The sequence below is a fragment of the Erinaceus europaeus genome, chromosome 15 (genome assembly GCF_950295315.1).
Source record: "Erinaceus europaeus chromosome 15, mEriEur2.1, whole genome shotgun sequence".
Classification (NCBI taxonomy): Eukaryota; Metazoa; Chordata; class Mammalia; order Eulipotyphla; family Erinaceidae; genus Erinaceus; species Erinaceus europaeus.
Window position 1 is genome coordinate 26,035,882 of NC_080176.1, and position 21,899 is coordinate 26,057,780.

Here is a 21,899-nt window from a genome sequence, read left to right on the forward strand (position 1 = left end):
GCCTGGCAGTGTCTACAGAGCCAGTCCCCCATACTCCAGAAACATACTGCCTACCTCTGCACTCTCCTGTCCCTGGGTCAAATCCAATCACCAATCACTATAGTTCCCTACTCTGTTCTTTGTTCTTTGCTAAAGGATATAAAAGATGGCCTGGGAGGTGGCACAGTAGATCAAGTGCAAGCACGAGGTCCTGAGTTCAGTCCTCAGTATCACATGTGCCAGAGCATCAGAGTTCTCTCTCTCATATGTAAGGCAATAAAAAGCTGTAGAACTGTCAGAAACAGTATATGGAAAGGAGATGCCACTGAGATTTACCTGGCTGGTCAGGATTTGAATCTGTTTGTCCTTCTTTACTTATAGCTACAGGAGGAGCTACAAGCTCATTTCCCAGGGGTCTCTTCACTGTTTTCTTCTGCAGAGTTCCTTTTTGTCCATCAGTGGGGTTTTTATCAGCCTCACCTTCAAACCATGAAGGACATGTATTTATTACTCTCCAACGGACAAGAGTCCATGGACTCCCCATCTCTAGTCTCTGCACCACACTTTCTCATTCTCAGCCTAGTAAACACCTCCCCTGCCCACTCTTTTTCCTTTATGGTTCTTCTCAGTGCCTGCCTTCTTTAAGAAATCATCCACCTTGGTTAAGAATTTGGAACATCCATTCCGTCTTTAACACAAGGCTTTATGATTCAATACACAGGAATGAGGACACTACAATTTCCCCATGACACTAGTATGAGTTTCGCCTATGTTCTCAAGTCCTGAAACTTACACACCACCTGAGACCTATCCCACTCTCTTCTTCTGCTTTAACTGTACCACAGGTCCTGTTTCCAGTTGGCTTGCTTACCTCTTGACTTGGATTTTTTGGTCTGAATTTTGGCTGCCTTGGAACTAAGTAAAGCCAGGCTCTAAAGATAGCAGACAAAAATAAGAAACATAATTAAAGTGACACTTTTTTTTGTCTCCAGGGTTATTTCTGGGGCTCAGTGCCTGCACCACAAATCCACTGCTTTAGAGGCTATTTTTTCCCCTTTTGTTGCCTTGTTGTTGTGATATTATTATTGTTGTTATTGATGTTGTTGTTGGATAGAACGGAGAAAATCGAGAGAGGAGGGGAAGACAGAGGGGGAGAGAAAGATAGACACCTGCAGACCTGCTTTACCACTTGTGAAACGACCCTCCCTGCAAGTGGGGATCCAGGGGCTCGAACTGGGATCCTTGAACCGGGGTTCTTGCACTTTGCAACACGTGCACTTAGCCAGCTGCGCTACTGCCTGGCTCCCTATATTGTGTTTTTAATAGAATGAGATACTAAGTAAATATCTGGTGGACTTTAGTCAAAGCAGGTTCTGTAAGTCTGATTCCTGACAACAAGATTAAGATATTCATTCTTGGCAGGGCTACAAGCAGCAGATCTGTCTCTCCTCTCCCAGATCAACTAGGAATACCAAAGGAGACCACCTAGGACCGAAACAAGACAGGACTAGAACGACTACAGGAACCCACCAAATCACTGGTGAGTGCAAACACACGTGGCTGGTGACAGAGAGGAGCCTAAGGAGAGACTAAGTGGCTGGGAACAGTCCCGGCGGTTTATCAGTTGAGACACCACCTCCAGTCTGCTCCACCAACAAGGGGACAGCTGAAGGGAGGAGAGGACTCCCCAGAGACTCACCAAGTGCAACTCTGAGTCTCCATTGCTACTGCCCTCAGAATCTGGAACAGCGGCAGGGAAGGGCACCGGGGGACAGAGATCTAACCAGGAAACTCAGGAGAAGACCTATATCTCGGTGGCATAGCTGTGGGGCTGTGAAAGTTTCTTTGCATAACCACTGGACTATCTCTGCCATACCCTGCCTTATTTCTTGGTCAGGAGTCAGTGATTAAGCTAAGAAGCCTACTTATAGTTTAGAAGCCCTCAGGCTCCCATAGCCTAGAGAAGAAAAAAAAAAAAAAAAGAGGCTTTTAAATCACTGAGCTCCAACTCAGGGATTAAAATACTATTGAAACAACTGTTACCTTCCACCACTGTGAACCCTTTAATTACCTTACTTAGACACAAGTCAATCCAGGAAATAGTGATCAGTAATTTGAAAAGTACTAAGAGAGGGAACTCATAACATAATATATAAAATGGGTAAACCAACAAGAAAAAATATTGGAGAAACAAACCAGGACAACAGTCCAGCTAAAAGCCCCCCAAAGGTTGAAGCACAAAATAACGAGTTCAACATCCAAACATTAGCTAAGGAAATAATCACAGGAGTGAGTAAAGAGTTTGAAAGAATTTTAATCAGAAATACAGGAAAAACAAATGAGACTCTGGAAGAAAACACTAACTATCTCAAGGTTATTAGAGAGCTGAAAGCTGAAATAGCGGAGTTAAGAAAACAACTAGCTGAACAAGCTAAAACACTATCAGAACAGGGAAACAAAATATATGAACTCCAGAAAACAGTAGAGGGCAGAGAGAACAGAATCAATGAGGCTGAAGACAGAATTAGAAAGATCGAGGATGAATTACAGACAACTAAAAAAGAAGTAAGAGATCTCAAAAAGAGATTAAGAGATGCTGAAAACAACAACAGAGACCTATGGGATGACTTCAAAAGAAACAATATACGCATTACTGGCTTACCAGAGGAACAAAGAGAGGGAGAGGAAGAAGGCATTCTTCAGGCCATAATAGCTGAAAACTTCTCTAGTCTAGACAACATCAAAGACATAAAGATTCAAGAAGCCCAGAGGGTCCCAAACAGAATTAACCCAGACTTAAAGACATATCATATTTAGAATGGAAAGGAATAAGGATAAAGAAAGGATTCTGAAGACTGCAAGAGAAAAACAGAGTCACCTACAGAGGAAAACCCATAAGATTAGCAACAGACTTCTCCATACAACACTACAGGCCAGAAGAGAATGGCAAGATATCTGTTCAGTGCTCAATGAGAAAGGCTTTCAACCAAGAATACTATATCCTGCTAGACTGTCATTCAGACTAGAAGAAGGCATCAAAACCTTCTCAGACAAGCTACAGTTGAAGGAATCAACTATCACCAAGCCTGCCCTGAAAGAAGTTCTGAAAGGTCTCCTATAAACAGTCAGACAATCATAAACAGGACATATAATAAAACACTCTAAAACTCTACAAGAATGGCGTTAAAATATCTTCAATCTTTGATATCAATAAATGTCAATGGCCTGAATTCACCTATTAAAAGACACAGAGTAGGAAGATGGATCAGAAAGTAAAACCCAAAAATATGCTGTTTACAGGAAACCCACCTAACTCAACAAGACAAACACAGACTTAAAGTGAAAGGATGGAAAACTATCATATAAGCCAATGGCCCACAAAAAAGGGCAGGAACAGCTATTCTCATATCTGACACGATAGACTTTAAAATAGATAAGATTAAAAAGATAGGAATGGACACTACGGACTTAACAATTATTAACATCTATGCACCCAGTGAGAAGCCATCTAAATACATTAAACTTCTACTGAAAGAGCTACAGCAATATATTAACAGCAACACAGTCATAGTAGGGGACTTCAACACCCCAGTCTCTCAACTTGACAGATCATCCAGGCAGAAAATCAATAAAGACATAAGGGAGCTAAATGAAGAGATAGATCAACTAGAACTACTGGACATTTTCAGAGTCATTCATCCCAAGAAACTGGAATACACAGTTTACTCAAATCCACATGGGTCATTCTCAAGCAGAGACCATATGTTAAGCCACAAAGACAGCATCCGAAAATTCAAGAGCATTGAAATCATCCCAAGCATCTTCTCAGACCACAGTGGAACTAAACTAACACTTACCAATCAACAAAAGATTAGTAACAGTCCCAAAATGTGGAAGCTCAACAGTACACTTCTTAACAACCTCTGGGTCTAAGAGGAAATCAAGGAAGAAATCAAAATGTTTTCAGACTTCAGTGAAAATGAAGACACAAGCTATCAAAATATTTGGGACACAGCTAAGGCAGTACTGAGAGGGAAGTTCATAGCTATACAAGCACACATTAGGAAACAAGAAAAAGCACAAATAAACAGCCTGATTGCACATCTTAAAGACCTTGAAGAAGAACAACAAAGGAATGCTAAAACAACCAGAAAGACAGAAATCACTAAAGTTAGGGCAGAAATAAATAACATTGAGAATAAGAAAACCATACAAAAGATCAACGAAAGTAAATGTTGGTTCTTCGAAAGAGTGAACAAAATCGACAAACCATTAGCCAGACTCACAAAACAAAAAAGGGAGAAGACACAAATAAATCAGATAGTAAAAGAAAGAGGAGCTATCACAACAGACACCGCAGAAATTCAACATATCATGCGAGGCTTCTATGAACAACTATATGACCACCAAGCTAGAGAACCTGGAAGAAATGGAAGATTTCCTAGATACTACCAACTTCCAAAACTAAGTAAAGAGGAAGTGGATAACATGAACAGGCCCATCACAGCTAATGAAATTGAAACTGTTATCAAAAATCTTCCCAAAAAATAAAAGTCCTGGACCAGATGGTTTTACAAATGAATTCTACAAAACCTTCAAAGAAGAACTAATACCTCTACTTTTAAAAGTCTTCCAGAAGATTGAAGACACTGGAATACTCCCTGCCAGCTTCTATGAAGCCAACATCACTCTAATACTAAAAGCAGACAGGGACACAACCAAAAAAGACAACTACAGACCAATATCTCTGATGACTATAGATGCTAAAATACTGAACAAAATTCTAGCCAACTGGATACAGCAGTATATTAAAAAGATTGTTCATCATGACCAAGTGGGGTTTATCCCAGGCATGCAAGGTTGGTTTAATATACGTAAATCAATCAATGTGATCCACCACATCAACAAAAGCAAGACCAAAAACCACATGGTCATATCAACAGATGCAGAGAAAGCCTTTGACAAAATACAACATCCCTTTATGATCAAAACACTACAAAAAGGGGGAATAGATGAAAAATTCCTGAAGATAGTGGAGTCTATATATAGCAAACCTACAGCCAACATCATACGCAATGGTGAAAAACTGGAAGCATTTCCCCTCAGATCAGGTACTAGACAGGGCTGCCCACTATCACCATTACTATTCAACATAGTGTTGGAAGTTCTTGCCATAGCAACCACGCAGGATCAAGGAATTAAAGGCATACAGATTGGAAGAGAAGAAGTCAAATTCTCCCTATTTTCAGTTGACATGATAGTATACATGGAAAAACCTAAGGAATCCAGCAAGAAGCTTTTGGAAATCATCAGGAAATACAGTAAGGTATCAGGCTATAAAATTAACATTCAAAAGTCAGTGCATTCCTCTATGCAAACACTAAGCTAGAAGAAATTGAAATCCAGAAATCAATTCCTTTTACTATAGCAACTAAAACAATCAAATATCTAGGAGTAAACCCAACCAAAGAAGTGAAAGACTTGAATACTGAAAATTATGAGTCACTACTCAAAGAAATTGAAACAAACACAAAGAAGTGGAAAGATATTCCATGTTCATGGGTTGGAAGAATTAACATCCTCAAAATGAATATATTACCCAGAGCCATCTACAAATTTAATGCTATCCCCATCAAGATCCCAAGCACATTTTTTAGGAGAATAGAACAAATGCTACAAATGTTTATCTGGAACCAGAAAAGACCTAGAATTGCCAAAACAATCTTGAGAAAAAAGAACAGAACTGGAGGCATCACACTCCCAGATCTCAAATTGTATTATAGGGCCATTGTCATCAAAACTGCTTGGTACAGGAACAAGAATAGACACACTGACCAGTGGAATAGAATTGAGACCCCAGAAGTGAGCCCCCACACCTATGGACATGTAATCTTTAACAAAGGGGCTCAAACTATTAAATGGGGAAAGCAGAGTCTCTTCAACAAATGGTGTTGGAAAAAAATCAGTTGAAACATGCAGAAGAATTAAACTGAACCACTGTCTTTCACCAAATACAAAAGTAAATTCAAGTGGATCAAGGACTTGGATGTTAGACCAGAAACTATCAGACACTTAGAAGAAAATATTGGCAGAACCCTTTTCCGCATAAATTTTAAAGACATCGTCAATGAAATGAGTCCAATTACAAAGAAGACTAAGGCAAGTATAAATCTATGGGACTACATCAAATTTAAAAGCTTCTTCACAGAAAAAGAAACCACTACCCAAACCAAGAGACCCCTCACAGAATGGGAGAAGATCTTTACAGGCCATACATCAGATAAGAGTTTAATAACCAACATATAGAAAGAGCTTGCCAGACTCAACAAGACAACAAATAACCCCATCCAAAAATGGGGGGGAGGATTTGGACAGAATATTCACCACAGAAGAGATCCAAAAGGCCGAGAAACACATGAAAAAATGCTCCAAGTCTCTGACTGTCAGAGAAATGCAAATAAAGACAACAATGAGATACCACCTCACTCCTGTGAGAATGCCATACATCAGAAAAGGTAACAGCAGCAAATGCTGGAGAGGGTGTGGGGTCAAAGGACCCCTCCTACACTGCTGATGGGAATGTCAATTGGTCCAACCTCTGTGGAGAACAGTCTGGAGAACTCTCAGAAAGCTAGAAATGGACCTACCCTATGACCCTGCAATTCCTCTCCTGGGGATATATCCTAAGGAACTCAACATACCCATCCAAAAAGATCTGTGTACACATATGTTCTTGGCGGCACAATTTGTAATAGCCAAAACCTGGAAGCAACCCAGATGAGTGGCTGAGCAAGTTGTGGTATATATACACAATGGAATACTACCTAGCTATTAAAAATGGTGACTTCACCGTTTTCAGACTATCTTGGATGGACCTGGAAAAAATCATGTTGAGTGAAATAAGTCAGAAACAGAAGAATGAATATGGGATGATCTCACTCTCAGACAGAAGTTGAAAAACAAGATCAGAAGAGAAAACATAAGTAGAACCTGAAATGGAATTGGCGTATTGCACCAAAGTAAAAGACTCTGGGGTGGGTGGGTGGGGAGAATACAGATCCAAGAAGGATTCAGAGGACCTAGTGGGGGTTGTACTGTTATATAGGAAACTGCGGAATGTTATGCATGTACAGACTATTGTACTTACTGTTGAATGTAAAACATTAATTCCCCAATAATAAAAAATTTAAAAAATATTCATTCTTACCATTCTATTTGACATTTATTAGTCAGTGAAACGCCTTGGGCATCTGTGAAGAAAATGAAGCTAGACCACTAACATGACACAGACTGGCACACTACAAGAGAGGTGAGTGGTAGAGGTATAGCTCAGGTATGGAGCACTGGCTTTGAGGATAAGAGGCCCCAGGTTCAATATCAGTCACGGGAAAAAAAAAAGTAAAAGACCTGAATTTCAGAATTTCCACTACTTCCACTTTCCAGTTCTACCTGTAAGGAACTTGGTCCCCACTATGTTCTAATAACAACTGAAAAGCTTAACAGACTGGAAAATCATGGCTCTCCCTGGATTCAAAAGGGAGGTAAGGACACAGAGCAAACTGCAGCCCTGTCAAGACTAGGGGGGCAGTAGCTAAGTACAGAGTTTACCAGTTTACTAGAGCTGAGGTTTACCAGTTTACTAGAGCATAAATTCAAAAGCAGAAACCACAGGCAGGAACCAATTCCAAGTGGAAAACCCTTGTTGGTAATAGCTGAACTGCTGGAGACTCAGTGAAGACAAGAAAGATTCTAAAACTTTAAGGGAAGCTTGTTATGGAGTTCCCAGACTGCACTTAAAGGTTTAACTCTAGTTGCCCATAAGGGTCTCACAGAAGAAAAAAAAAATCCTTCATGCTTCAGGCAGGAGAAGGGGGAAAGGAACTCACTTTGAAATACACCTAAGCACTGTTAACACCTGCCCACAGGAGAAACCTGCCCTCAGCCAAGCCTCTTGGGGAGAAACCAGATCCAGCTGTCCCAAAGGAAGAGAAACATCCATCTCCAGATCACTCTAACTACCCTGTTTTGCCTGGGATGGCGGAGGGGAAAGTCCTTGGGAAGTTCATAGTCCAGAGGCAAGTTTATTAAAAGACAGCTCTCATCACAGCTTCTGCTCCCTCACCACCTTACCACCAAATGACTGTTTAAAGCAGTTTCCTTTATCTGTCCATCAAGGAAAAACTATAAGGCATATCAAAAGACACAAATCAATTAGAAAAGAGTGTAATTATCAAACTCAAACATTACATGAAATTATTAGACTGAAAATCTAATGCAAACAAGAATATTTTGCAAAGAGGTCAAAGGCACAACTTTGTGAGAACAGATGGGCGATGTAAGTAGAGATGAAAATTCTAAGAAAGAAAAAAGCGACCACTAGAAATCAAATAATACAAATAACAAATGCCGGGAGTCGGGTGGTAGTGCAGCAGATTAAGCGCACATGGTGCAAAGCGCAAGGACCAGCATAACCATCCCGGTTCGAGCTCCTGGCTCCCCACCTGCAGGGGAGTCGCTTCACAAGCAGTGATGCAGGTCTGCAGGTGTCTATCTTTCTCTCCCCCTCTCTGTCTTCCCCTCCTCTCTCCACTTCTCTCTGTCCTATCCAACGACAACATCAATAACGACAATAATAACTACAATAATAAAACAAGGGGAATAAATAAAAAATAAAGAAATAACAAATGCCTTTGGGATTACTGGTAGATTGAGGAAAGAATCTCTGAACTTGAGGATATCTCAACAGAAATCTTCAAAAGGTGCCTGTGAGAAGCAAAAAGATCAAAGACTAAAAAGCTAGAACAGATGGTACATGGATTATGAGACAATTTATGAGACAACTATAAAAAGTGCGGAGTAAGTATAATGCAGTAGTAGAAGAAAAGGGGAAATAAGAAATAGGAGAGAAAACACAAAAGACAGAAAAAGGGGGAAATAAAAAAATAGGAAGAATAAATACAACAAACAAAACTCTAGCAACTTCTTGTTAAAGTGATAATGAAGTTGGAAAAAGTTAAACAGTAACAAATATAGATTAACTCAGCTACGCCAGTAATCATTTGAAGTATCAATGGTGTGCTTGCACCAAAGAACAAATCCATACATCTCACCCAGTACAGGACACACTTTTCTATGCTCAAGGACTGGCCACTACATGGAAGCACCTGCACTGAGAAGCTTCAAAAATGGTGGAGCAGTGCTTTGGTGTCTCTCCTTTCCTCTTGTCTCTCACCTACTAATAAAAAAAAAAAGACCCCCAGAAGCTATGGAATCATTCAGATGCAGAGCTCCAGCAATAACCCTCATAAAAAAAGGAGGAGGAGGCTGGGCAGTGGCATACCCAGTTGAATATATAATATTACCATGCTCAAGGACCTGGGTTCAAGACCCTAGCCCCCACCTGCAAGTAAGAAGCTTCATGAATGGTATTTAATTCTCTCTCCCAATCCTCTCAATTTCTCTCTGTCTTATCAGATTTTTAAAAAAAAGGGGGTTGGGTGGTGATGTGCCTGGTTGAGTGCATATTTTACTATGCACAAGGAGCGGAGTTTGAGTCCTAGTCCCCATCTTCAGAGGGAAAGGCTTTGCAAGTGGTGAAGCAGCTCTGCAGATATCTCTGTCTCTCTCCCTCTCTACCTCTCCCTTCCCTCTTAATTTCTGGCTGTCTCTATTCAATAAAGAAAATATTTTAAAAATAATAAAAGGGGAGCTGGGTGGTGACACAGCGGGTTTAGCACACATAGAGCAAAGCACACAGACTGGTGTAAGGATCCCGGTTTGAGCTCCCGGCTCCCCACCTGCAGGGTGGTCGCTTCACAGGCGGTGAAGCAGGTCTGCAGGTGTCTGTCTTTCTCTCCCTCTCTGTCTTCCCCTCCTCTCTCGATTTCTCTCTGTCCTATCCAACAACAATGACAGCAATAACAACACCAATAAGAACAACAACTACGAAAAACAACAAGGGCAACAAAAGGGGGAAAATTTTTAAAAATAAAGAATAGAAGGAAAGGAATGGAAAGGAAAGAAAATGAAAAAAAAAGGTCTGCCAGAGCAACAGATTTATTGTACAGGCACCAAGCCTCAGTAAAAACCCTAGTGGGTAGGAAGGAAGGGAGGGAAGGAAAGAGGAAAGGGGGGGAAGAACTGGGAAGACAGCATAATGCTTCTGCAAAGACTTTCATGCCTGTGGTTCTGAGGTAGTATTCATCCATAGCACCACTATAAGCCACAGCTGAGCAGTGCCCTGTGGAAGGAAAGAAGGAAGGAAGGAAGGAAGGAAGGAAGGAAGGAAGGAAGGAAGGAAGGAAGGGAGGAAGGAAGGAGCCACTTCAAATGTAAACATACACATATATTTTAGAATAACATGGATGGGGGCCGGATGGTGGTTGAGTGCACATGTTCTACATGTTACAATGTGCAAAGGGCCCACGTTCGAGTCCCCAGTCCCCACCTGCAGGGGAAAACTTCACAAGCAGTGAAGCAGTGCTGCAGGTGTCTCTCTGTCCCTCTTCCTCTCTTGTTCCCTTCCCTCTCGATTTCTGGCTGTCTCTATCAAATAAATAAAGATGATAAAAAATTTTTAAAAAGAACATAGATGAAGAAAGTTATATGCTATGCAAACAAGAGAGCTAGAGTAGCTATATTAATTTTCAACAGAGTAGACTTCAAAATTAGAAGTTATTTCAATTTCACTGTAAACATAAAACTACTGCAATAAATTAAACCAATACTAAGTAGGAGACCCTAGTGTTGACTCAGCAACTCCAGGCTCAGCTTGCATTGTGAAGCTCCAGACTCGACTCCTTGCACCACAGGATTACAAGTAACAAGGAGAACACTGGGTAGTAGAAGTGAAACAGTGCTTTGCTCTTAAAATACTTTGTTTAATAACTAGGAACCTAATGGTATGAGTATCTCCCCTATAGATAATCTGAACTAAAAACAAAGAATGATTAAGAAAAAGGTAATTTGGACTTTATGGTGTAGGGCACCAAAGAAAAGTGCTCTTCGTAGTAATGAGGCATTTTGTAAAAAAAAAAAAAATCTGGTATTCATCTGCATAAACTAATAATTTAAATTTCATCATGCATATACTTCATTTTTAGCTTGACCTAATAAATATTTTAAAACATAAAAAAGTAAGAGTGTTAAGAGTACAGCAGATGAAATTCTGGGTCTTCATGCTGGAAGAAGCTAGGAAGTATATTTAGGTATATTCCAAGGGGGCCATGACTTTACTAATTTTTGCCTGAGCCCAAGAGCTAGCATGCAGGTGGGCTAAGAGTTTGTCTAGGAAGATGGTGTCCGTGTGGAGAGTAGGACTAAAAAGCTGCATCAGGTAAGAGGGAAGCTCCCAAATATGGGAAAAGTTCCTGATTGTTAAACAATTTGTTCTGCTTTATATCTCAATGCTTTTCAGCCACCAAGTTGTAGATGCTACCATGATGCCAATCTGATTTCCCTGGGCAGACGACCTCACTAATGTGTCCTGGAACCCCACCTCTCCAAAGCCCTGACTTACTAGGGAAAGATAGAAACAGGCTGGGGGTATAGATCAACCTGCCAACATCCATATCCTGTGGAGAAGCAATTACAGAAGCCAGAACTCCCACCTTCTGCACCCCATAAAGATCTTTGGTCCATACTCCCAGGGGGATAAAGAATAAGGAAACTTCTTATTTTATTTTATTTATTCCCTTTTTTGTTGACCTTGTTTTATTGTTGTAGTTATTGTTATTGATGTCGTCATTGGATAGGACAGAGAGAAATGGAGAAAGGAGGGGAAGACAGAGAGGGGGAGAGAAAGATAGACACCTGCAGACCTGCTTCACCGCCTGTGAAGTGAACCCCCTGCAGGTGGGGAGCTGGGGGCTCGAACCAAGATCTTTATGTGGATCCTTGCACTTTGTGCCACTTGCACTTAACCCACTACGCTACCGCCCAACTCCCAAGAATAGGGAAACTTCTAATGGAGGGGAGGGGATATGGAACTCTGGTGGTGGGGACTGAATTGTATGGAATTGTATCCCTTATCCCACAATCTTGTCAATCATTAAATCAATAAAAATGTTTTAAAAACTTTAATTGGGCAAGGGAAGGTGACTCAGTGGTAAAAACACAAGTCAGAACCTGCATTTGATCTCTAGTGCCACAAAGATATGGAAGTTATGTTTCATATGCCTAAAGAGACTTAATGAAACAAGTGGATGAATATTCAATGTTCACATTGCAGGGGTGGGGGGGAAATGAAGAGAGGCAACCAATTATTTTCTGACACTTCTTTGTTAAGAAGCATAGAACTGGGACAATAATCAAGAAATGAGTTTCTAGAGACGAGATGTGGGTTAACAGGGTAAGTAAGGGAAGAGGGAAAGTATCCTTCCCTGGAGATCCCTGGGAGGTAAGACCAGTCAGGCAGTGCTACTGTAAGGTAGAGACAAATGGCTTCTTAGTAGATAGAAAATCATGCAATCCACATGCCCCAAACTAGAAAACTGCCTAAAAGGGGTCCCCAAAAATCAATCTTACTTTTTTCTTTTTTTCCTCGTCTTCCACTTCTTCCTCCAACTCTGATTCTTCCTCTTCTTTCTCCGAGGAGGAATTTGGGCTGTTAACTAAAGAAAGCAATATGTATAGAAAAGGAATAATGAGGAAAGCCTAAAACAGTTCCTCAACAAAATAGGTGATAAGTTAATGGAATTGATTCCACATAATTTTCTAACTTTTCCTTTCATGTCGAAGTAGTGTTTTCTCCATAAAGCATTATCCTAGATTATCATACTTCTTAAAGTCCCTTCACTAATCAGCTTGTAGCCTCCCTCTCCACCCCCTTTCTCCCCATTTCTGTCCCTGTTTATCTATACATCTATCCTAGACACACCATCAACAGTCTTTTACTATAAATCCCATAACTAGGCTGATTATGTTGGTTATATAATGAAGTTTCGGGAGTCAGGCAGTAGCGCAGCGGGTTAAGCGCAGGTGGCGCAAAGCGCAAGGACCGGCGTAAGAGTCCCGGTTCGAGCCCCCGGATCCCCACCTGCAGGAGAAGCACTTTACAGGTCTGCAAGTGTTTATCCTTCTATCCTCCTCTCTCCATTTCTCTCTGTTCTATCCAACAACAACTACAACAATAAAAAAGGATAAATATTTTTTAAAAGTTAAAAATAAAATAAAATGAAGTTTCAGGGGTCAGGTGGTGGCACACCTGATTGAGCGCACATTACAATGCACAAGGACCCAGGCTCAAGCCTGCAGTTCCCACCTGCAGGGGGAAAGTTTTGTTGAGTGGTGAGGCAGTTTTGCAGGTGTCTCTCTCCCTATCACCCCCTTCCCTCTCAATTTCTGTCTCTATCCAGTAAATAAATAAAAAATTATTAAATAAAACAGTTTCAGCTCTGTCCCTATGGAGAACAGCACCCCTGCTAGCCCTCATTCTTGTCATACTTATCATACCTCCTTTCCTTTCCCCAGTGTTGTCAGATCCACTATATCGGCTCCAGAAACCAAACACACCAACCCGGGCCTGAGGGAACCAAGAAACAGAAGCATCATCATCTATTCTCCCAGGGATTCTTTTTGCCTTCTGTCTTATAAATTTTGATAATGGAATTTCTTTTTTTTTATTATCTGTATTTTATTTACTGGCTAGAGACAGCCAGAAATTGAGAGGGAAGGAGGTGAGAGAGAGAGAGAGACAGAGAGACATCTGCAACACTGCTTCACCACTTGCAAAGCATTCCCCCTGCAGGTGGGGGTTGGGGGCTCGAACCCAGGTCCTTGTGCACTGTAACATGTGCACTCAACCAGGTGTGCCACCACCCAAGCCCCGATAATGGAATTTCTATCTGTATTCCTGACCATTTTCATATGAAAGTTTATGTCAGGCTTATCTAGACTTCTAGGGTGATTAAACATTATTATGTTACATACAACTAAATAACATTATAACATATATTATTATTACCTCTTTTTCCATTTTATTTATAACTCATCAAATAACTAAGAAGGGAAAATTCACTGCTTATCAGTTTCCATCCTGCCATCAAAGGCATAATCTGAAAATAAAAACTTGCTCAAGAAAAAGAAAAACTTGCTCAAGAAAAAGAAGAACTTGCTCAAGAAAAGAGTAGTTAGGGGAGCTGGATGGTAGCGCAGTGGGTTAAGTGCACATGGCACAAAATGCAAGGACTGGCATAAGGATCCCGGTTCAAGCCCCCAGCTCCCCACCTGCAGGGAGTCATTTCACAGGTGGTTAAGCAGGTCTGCAAGTGTCTTTCTTTCTCTCTTTCTCTGCTTTCCCCTCCCCTCTCAATTTCTCCCATATCAAAAAAAAAAAAGAAAAAAAGAAAAAAGAAAAATAGCAAAGCCTCAGTGTTAATCCTGGAGGCAAAACAAAACAAACAAAAGAGTAGTTAGAATGTGTCTTCCAGGGGCCAGGCAGGGAGTATGCCCACCAGTGCATGCATTACCATGTGTGCAGACATGGACTCAAGGTCCTGTCCCCACCTGTGTGTGTGTGGGGGGGGGGCTTAAGAGCAGTGCAACAGTGCTGCAAGTGTCGCTTTCTCTCTCCCTCTCCTCCTCTCTCCCTATTTCTATTAGACAAAGAAAAGGGGGAGTTGGGCGGTAGTGCAGTAGGTTAAGCACACGCGGCGTGAAGCCAAGTACCCGCATAAGGATCCCGGTTCGAGCCCCCAGCTCCCCACCTGCAGGGGAGTCGCTTCACAGGCGGTGAAGCAGGTCTGCAGGTTATCTTTCTCTCCCCCTCTTTGTCCTCCCCCTCCTCTCCCCATTTCTCTCTGTCCTATCCAACAATGACATCAATAACAACAATAACTACAACAATAAAAACAAGGGTGGGAGTCAGACAGTAGTAGTAGGTTAAGTGCAGGTGTAAGGATCCCAGTTCAAGCCCCCAGCTTCCCAACTGCAGGGGAGTCGTTTCACAGGCGGTGAAGCAGGTCTGCAGGTGTCTATCTTTCTCTGCCCCCTCTGTCTTACCCTCCTCTCTCCATTAGTCTCTGTCCTATCCAACAACAACAGCATCAATAACAATAATAACTACAACAATAAAACAACAAGGGCAACAAAAGGGAATAAATAAATATTTTTTAAAAAAAGAGAAAAGGAAAGGAAAAAGATATCCCTTAGGAATGGAGGAGTCATTGTACAGGCACTGAGCCCCTGTGATAAGCCTTGTGATAAAGTAACAATAATATATTAATTTTATATTGATTCCTTATATCATTGATATAACATAAACTTAGTATTGATATATTATTTATAAATATATATCATACCAAAAGTTAGATAGGTCAAGTGCCCCACAAAGTATGTCTGGACTGAGAGAAGAACCCATTTGTCCAAGGGTGAAGAAAGAATGGCTGGTTCACGGAGGCAAAGGACTCTGGCTCAGGAAGAAAAGGTTGGCTCTAATATTAAAGGAAGTATGTGCTATTTTCCTGCACTGGAGAGTCTATGGCTTGTATCTCAAGTCCTACAGGAGCATATGTGCTCTGAACACTCTCTCACCTGAATATTGATCTGTTCTGCCTTCTGAGCCATCATCAGGGCTACCTTCAGTTTCTGTATGTAGTCCTTGTTCCGGCACTTTTTCTGAAACAGATGAAAACTAGAATCAGTGATAACTATTTACAGAAGTGAGCCTCAACATACTGCTACCTATCATTCTCTTTGACTACATTTATTTCCAGCTCCTGGTATAGATATGATGCCACTATTAAATCTTTTGAGTTCAGAGAAACAATCTCCCTTTACCAATTTCTAGTGATTTTTTTTTGAGATTATTGTATTTATTATGTAAGAAGAGAGTTCCACAGGAGAGAGGGAGAGAAAAGCCAGCCAGGGTACCACTCTGATACACACAGCACCCGGGATAGAACCAGGAGCCTCAGGCATGGAAGTTCAATGCTTTATCAGGTGAGCTATTTCCCTAGCCTAACCCAGTGATATTTTCAATCAACATTTTGTTGTCATCTCCAAAGTAAATCCCATAGAAATTTGAAAAAAATAGGACTAAAGGGCCTGAACTGCTGGGCCTTTGTCATCTGCAAGTCTGGTCACACCCAGGAAAAATTATTTAGTTAATTCAGTGGTTCTCAACTAAGGAAGATTTTTCCACAGAAGACATTTATCACTTTCAGTAGCAGCAACTAGTAGCAGGGGTGCTTCTGTCCAGATGCCAGAAATACTCAGGAATACTGCTAATGATACCACAATGCACAGGGCAGCTCTCCACTGTAAAGAATTATCTGGTCTAAAATCTCAGTAGTGCCAAGACTGAGAAAAGCTGAGGTACACTGTACCCTCATTTCTGCCACATCTGCTTCTGCTAAATTATAGAAAGCCAGCCCTCAGGAAGGCATCCTGCCTGTAGGCAGAGAAGATGACTAAGAAAAATAATTATCTAATGTCCTGTAGGGAGTAGGGATGGGGAGATGGAGCAGCGACTAAAGCACAAGACTCTCAAGCATGAAAGTTCCATCCCCAGCACTGCATATGCTACAGTGATGCTCTGGTTCTCTCACAGATAAACAAATAAATCATGGGTCGGTATATTGCACCAAAGTAAAAGACGCTGGGGTGGGAGTGGGGGGAGGGTCTGGTCCTGGAACATGATGGCCGGGGAAGATCTAGTGGGGGTTAAATTGTTATGTCGAAAACTGGGAAATGTTATGCATGTACAAACTATTGTATTTTACTGTCAACTGTAAATCATTAATTCCCCAATAAAGAAATTCCAAAACTAAATTTAAAAAGTTAAAAATAATCATGGTGTGGGGAAAGTACATAACAGTTATGCCAATTTTTATGCCTGAGGCTCTGAGCTGCCAGGTTCAATCCCTGGCACCACCACAAGCCAGAGCTGAGTAGTATTTTTACTCTAGTAAAAAAAATATATATGTGTGTATATATGGCTAGGAAGGAAACATAATGACTATGCAGAAAGACTTGCATGCCTCAGGCACCAAAGGTTCCAAGTTCAATCCCCAGCAATATAAGAAGCCAAACTTTAACAGCATTTTGGTAAAATAAATATTATATATATTTTTTAAAAATAAAAGAAAAATAAAAACAACCATCTTGCTGCAATCCTATCAGAAAGGAGAGTCCTCAGTCTCATCAGGTGAGGACTTTCTCCTGATGTCCTGGAGAAAACTAGGCTTACTAAAGTGAAGGTTTAGGGCCAAATGGTGCACCTGGTTAAACACACACACTACAGTGTGAAAGGCCCTGGTTTCAAGATTCTGGTCCCCACCTGCAGGGGGAAAGTTTCACAAATGGTGAAGTAGAGCTCCAGGTGTCTATCTCTCTCCCTCTCTATATCCCCTACCCCTCTCAATTTCTGCCTTTATTCAATAATAAATAAATTAAAATTTTAAAATAAGATTTAGTCTTCAAGTTTTCTGTACTACCACTGATCCTTGAGGGTTACTTACCACCCCAGATAATTCCAGGGACAGCTCCTGGAAGTTCTTCATCATGTTGACTGGGATCCAAGCACGAGAGACTGTTTCTCCAAAAAATGTCACATGGTACTTGGACTGAAACAAAAAAGGGTCCAGTTATAACCTCCCATCCTTTTCCCTGCTTTGGGCTATTAGCCAGAAATGGCCGAAGAGCTGAGGACTCATAGGGAGGTGGAGGAGGTACCAAACCCCTTCTGCTCTAAGCCTAACTCCCAAGTCACCTTGCTCTATGCTCTTCCATCCTGATTCTACAACTCCTAAGCAAAGTATATTTAGCAGACTCATACATATCCTAGTAATTAATATCTAATTAAACACAAGTTTGTTTCTACATGTAAGTACCTATTTTTATGTTTGTCACTCTAGCTAAGTACCTACTTTTGCTTGAGTCTGCTGGCTATTTCTATATTTCTAACTCCAAACATCTGTTAGGAAGAATTCATTCATTACATTGACCTAAGTACCTACCTGCCCTGAATGAGAAAAACTTACTGGCAAGGAATCAAGATGAGAAGCAAAAAGAAAATATTCTCCCAGGTCAGGATCAGATTCTACCATGCCTGGCCACCTGGAGAGGATGGATGGGTTTGGGGGATGGAAGAGAGGAGGACAAACAGAAACAAAAGCTCATCAGTAAAAAAAAAAAAAGGGGGGGGAGTATGTTTTGCAAACAGAGGATCCTAAAGTTAGATTCCTCTTGTTACTACCAAATGTCAATATGACTTCTCTTAATGTACAAACAAGCTCAGGATCTAGTAAGAGCATATTCCAATAACCCTAAAAACAAAATTTTCTGATTAGGGACAAATCTCTCATACCTGAATGACTTAAAACTACCTTCAAATCAGGATCCTCTTTCTACTTCCTGAGGGTAGAATTGTCAGGTCCTTTCTTCCAGGGGGATACCACTTCCTGGAAACCCCCAGGAGACATGCTCTCTGACAGTTTCCAAGATAACTATTTTATGTTCTTCCGTGCCCCACTTGCTCCCCTTCCTGTCTGAGTCTACCTCTCTCAGGTTCATGAAGGAGTCACTCTGTTCCACAGATCCCTACCAGGGGTAACCATGCTGCTTCGCCCAGACAATGGACCCCGGGATGTAGGAGGCATACGCCACATCACTCTCATGTCCTGTCCAGGTCTCCTCAGGGATATCACAGCGATTATATGCCAAGTCTGCCAAAAGAGAGAAGGGACGGGAGCAGGAAAGCTTCATAAGCTGAGAATGTCAAGCCGGGGAGAGGTAAGTACACAAAATAAAACATACAACAAGCAGGACCAAAAGGGCATTTGGGAACTGAACAAAAAGAAAACAGCCCGGGATAGCAGTGCTGTGTCCTTACACTCTAGAGACAGAGACCCCATAATTCTGTTGCCTGAATCCCACAGTCTGATCCTGTTTTTGTCTCTGTAACATAATTGCTCTGCCACTGTCTCTTCAGCTGTAAAATAAGTAGACTATGTGAAAGTACTGTAATCTCTTCCAGGTAGTTTTGATTTTATCTCTCCTCCCCCCTCTATCTCTGTCTCTATCTCTACCTCTCCCAGGGCTTCACCCAGGCTTCAGGCCTGAACAATTCTACCACTTCCAGGAACTTTTTTTCTCCAGATACAAGGTGAAAGACATAGGGAGAGACAGACAGAAAGAGGAGAAGCATCATGTCACCAATCTACTGTTTGTGAAGAAGCTTCCCCACTTTGTATGGTGTTCCCATGTGAGCGGGGCTTTGGTCACTGACAGTGGTAAAGTGTACACTCTACCAGGGTGAGATATCTGGGAGCCCCCTTCTTTCTCTCTTTTTCACTTTTGTAGCATGGGGACAACTGTTTCACTTTTTTTTATTTCCAAGAGACTTCTCCATTCATGGAGTTTCCCCTGGTGCCTTCATACTTTTCTTTTTTTATATTTGTTTATTTATTTATTCCCTTCTGTTGTCCTTGTTGTTTTATTGTTGTAGTTATTACTCATGTTGTCATTGTTGGATAGGACAGAGAGAAATGGAGAGAGGAGCAGAAGACAGAGAGGAGGAGAGAAAGGTAGACACCTGCAGACCTGCTTCACCGCCTGTGAAATGACTCCCCTGCAGGTGGGGAGCCGGGGGCTCGAACTGGGATCCTTCCGCCGGTCCCTGCGCTTTGTGCCACATGTGCTTAACCCGCTGCGCTACCACCCGACTCCCGCCTTCATACTCTTCATGCAGTGTCACAGACTGAACCCAGGGCTGCATGGTGTACTTCCTACTAAGTGAGCTATCTTCTGACTCCCCCAAGTCATTCTGAGCAATCTAAAGTTCTAAACCACAGGATGGATCTCATCTGTATCCCCCTCAAACAGTGCATATCCCTTCTTACTCAGCAATCCAACACCAGTGATCTATCTAATCAGGATTGACTGGTCAGACAAATGTGTTTCTTTCCATCATAGTTTTGGCTACAACTTCACATTTGCATGACTCCACCAATGCCTGGAGTCATCTTTTTGTTTTGTTTTTTACTAAATGAAGGATGAGAAACAGAGAGGGAGAGAGAGAATCAGAGAAAGAAGAGAGATAATAGTACAGCACCACTCCACTCAGAAGCTTCCCCTCTGCCGGTCCTTTCGTGTGGTGGCTGGGGGTTCAAACCCAGACCCCCATGCATGGTAAAGTGTGCGCGATCCCAGGTGTGCTATCTCCTGGCCCCATCATTGTATTTAATCCAAATCATACGTGAAGGAAAAGGGAGAAATAATAAAAACAGGAAAGCACTTCTACTCCTCTACCTGTGTTCTGTTCACAGGACCAGTTATCTGGAAGGACTGAAGGGTCAATGTTGCCCTGCAGCCGCCTCCACTTCTCACAGTTTGGGGAGGAACACTGCACCCAGACTTGACATTGACCTACAACAGGAAACAATGATTAATTAAGATAGTTAAAAATGTGCTCCTCCTCCCTCATTCCAATTGAAATCGATAGGCCTGCACCCATGAGACCTGTAGTTTTGTCTGCCTTCCTCACCTCTATCTTCCTTGCAACATGACTTATTTTCTCTGCATTACTTAGCACCTTCTAAAATGCCTTGTATACAGTAATCACCCAATAATTAGACTGTATGAGTAACTGAATGAATGAGCTTTTCCTCTTCCTCAGCAGAGCTTCCTCTGACAAGTGGCTGAAGGTGATAATTTCCAGTCTTTGCAGAATAGCTCTGATAACTTAACCAATCCCCTCCATCTCCAGTCTTCAAATCCAAGGAGGTCCCCTCCATCTCCAGTTTTCCAATCCAAGGAGGTCTGACAGAAGCACAGCTGAACTCACCAAAGCCACTTTCCTCCTCTTCCTGGTGGTTCCTGCTCTGAGAAGGATCCTGAGCTGTTTTCTTGGGTTGGTCTTTCTGCCTGTGCTCAGGTCCACTCTGAGTTTTTTCCACATTCTCATTTTCTAGGAAGATAAAAATAAAACACTGTAGAGTGGAGAGATGAGAGATGATCTTTGTACACAGTAAAAATCAGAGAAAGCCTGACAGCTTCGAGTCTTGGGCTGAAGACCCTGACCACTGCTCATGGTCTTACGCGTCTTACTTACGCGTCTCCTTCTTTCTTTTATTTGAGGATAATTTACTGATTTTCTTCACAGCGGGTACAGGAGCTGGCTGGTCTGTTACAGATGTCTTTATTTCAGGGAGTCTATCTTCCTGAGAAGCTGAAATCTCTAGAATATGAGTTATCATTACCCTCTCTCTGAAAATAAGAGAATTAAAATAAAAATGTTAAATGAAGTGATTTTCAGTATTCCTCTTTAAAAACAAACACACTAACAGGACAAAGAATCTGAGGTTCTCTTAAAACTTCCAGAGATCATTTTATCTCTCTGCTTGCCTCTGTTTCCCAATTCAAAGAGTTTTCTTTCCTGAACGGATGTATGGCATATTACTAGGTAGACAGGCAGGCAAACAGATGACCATTTATCAGTGTTAAGCCCACCCTGTGGATCAAGCTGCCTCATTGGGCCAACTTACCCATCAGCACTATTATTACCAGTGGCAGAAGAAACAATTTCTGGTTCCTTGTGTAGCTTGGAACATCCCATGGACTGAGCATAGGTGGTGTCTGAAAAATCAAGGCTAGAGTCCATCACTCTCAAAAAAAATACTATAAGCAGAAAAACAATGAAGGAAAATAATCACTCTATTATTTTCAGACTGCAACCTTTCACTACAATGTCTCCTGTTTTCTGGAAGAACTTACCTTTGGACCTTTGTTATATCACAGAACTCCCACGTCTTTCTCAGGAAAAATTCAAATCTATACTCCTCTGCAACCTTTTCCAGACTGCTTGCCCTCATTCCAGGGTAGCCAGGCAATGTTCGTTGAATTGTGTACATATAATAGAAATTTCATATGCTGTGTTTTATATTATTTGTTCCTCAAACTTTTCATCTTAAGATTTGCTT

The 21,899-nt window shown here is 41.5% G+C and overlaps 1 protein-coding gene across 3 annotated transcripts in view; it reads right to left on the reverse strand.

Annotated features, from left to right (window-relative positions):
* ZCWPW1 (zinc finger CW-type and PWWP domain containing 1) overlaps positions 1-21,899 on the reverse strand; it is a 35,891-nt gene that overhangs the window by 946 nt on the left and 13,046 nt on the right. For 2 of the 3 annotated variants that reach the window (XM_060173397.1, XM_060173396.1), the window contains exons 6-17: positions 21,465-21,555; positions 21,032-21,186; positions 20,765-20,887; positions 20,230-20,346; positions 18,524-18,644; positions 17,961-18,036; positions 17,439-17,543; positions 15,511-15,594; positions 13,432-13,501; positions 12,505-12,590; positions 851-911; positions 316-459 (exon numbers count right to left, since the gene is read on the reverse strand). In XM_060173397.1, coding sequence (XP_060029380.1) covers positions 316-459; positions 851-911; positions 12,505-12,590; positions 13,432-13,501; positions 15,511-15,594; positions 17,439-17,543; positions 17,961-18,036; positions 18,524-18,644; positions 20,230-20,346; positions 20,765-20,887; positions 21,032-21,186; positions 21,465-21,555 — 1,233 coding nt within the window. The remainder of the gene's footprint in view (positions 1-315; positions 460-850; positions 912-12,504; positions 12,591-13,431; positions 13,502-15,510; positions 15,595-17,438; positions 17,544-17,960; positions 18,037-18,523; positions 18,645-20,229; positions 20,347-20,764; positions 20,888-21,031; positions 21,187-21,464; positions 21,556-21,899) is intronic. The other variant, XM_060173398.1, reaches the window with a different exon arrangement.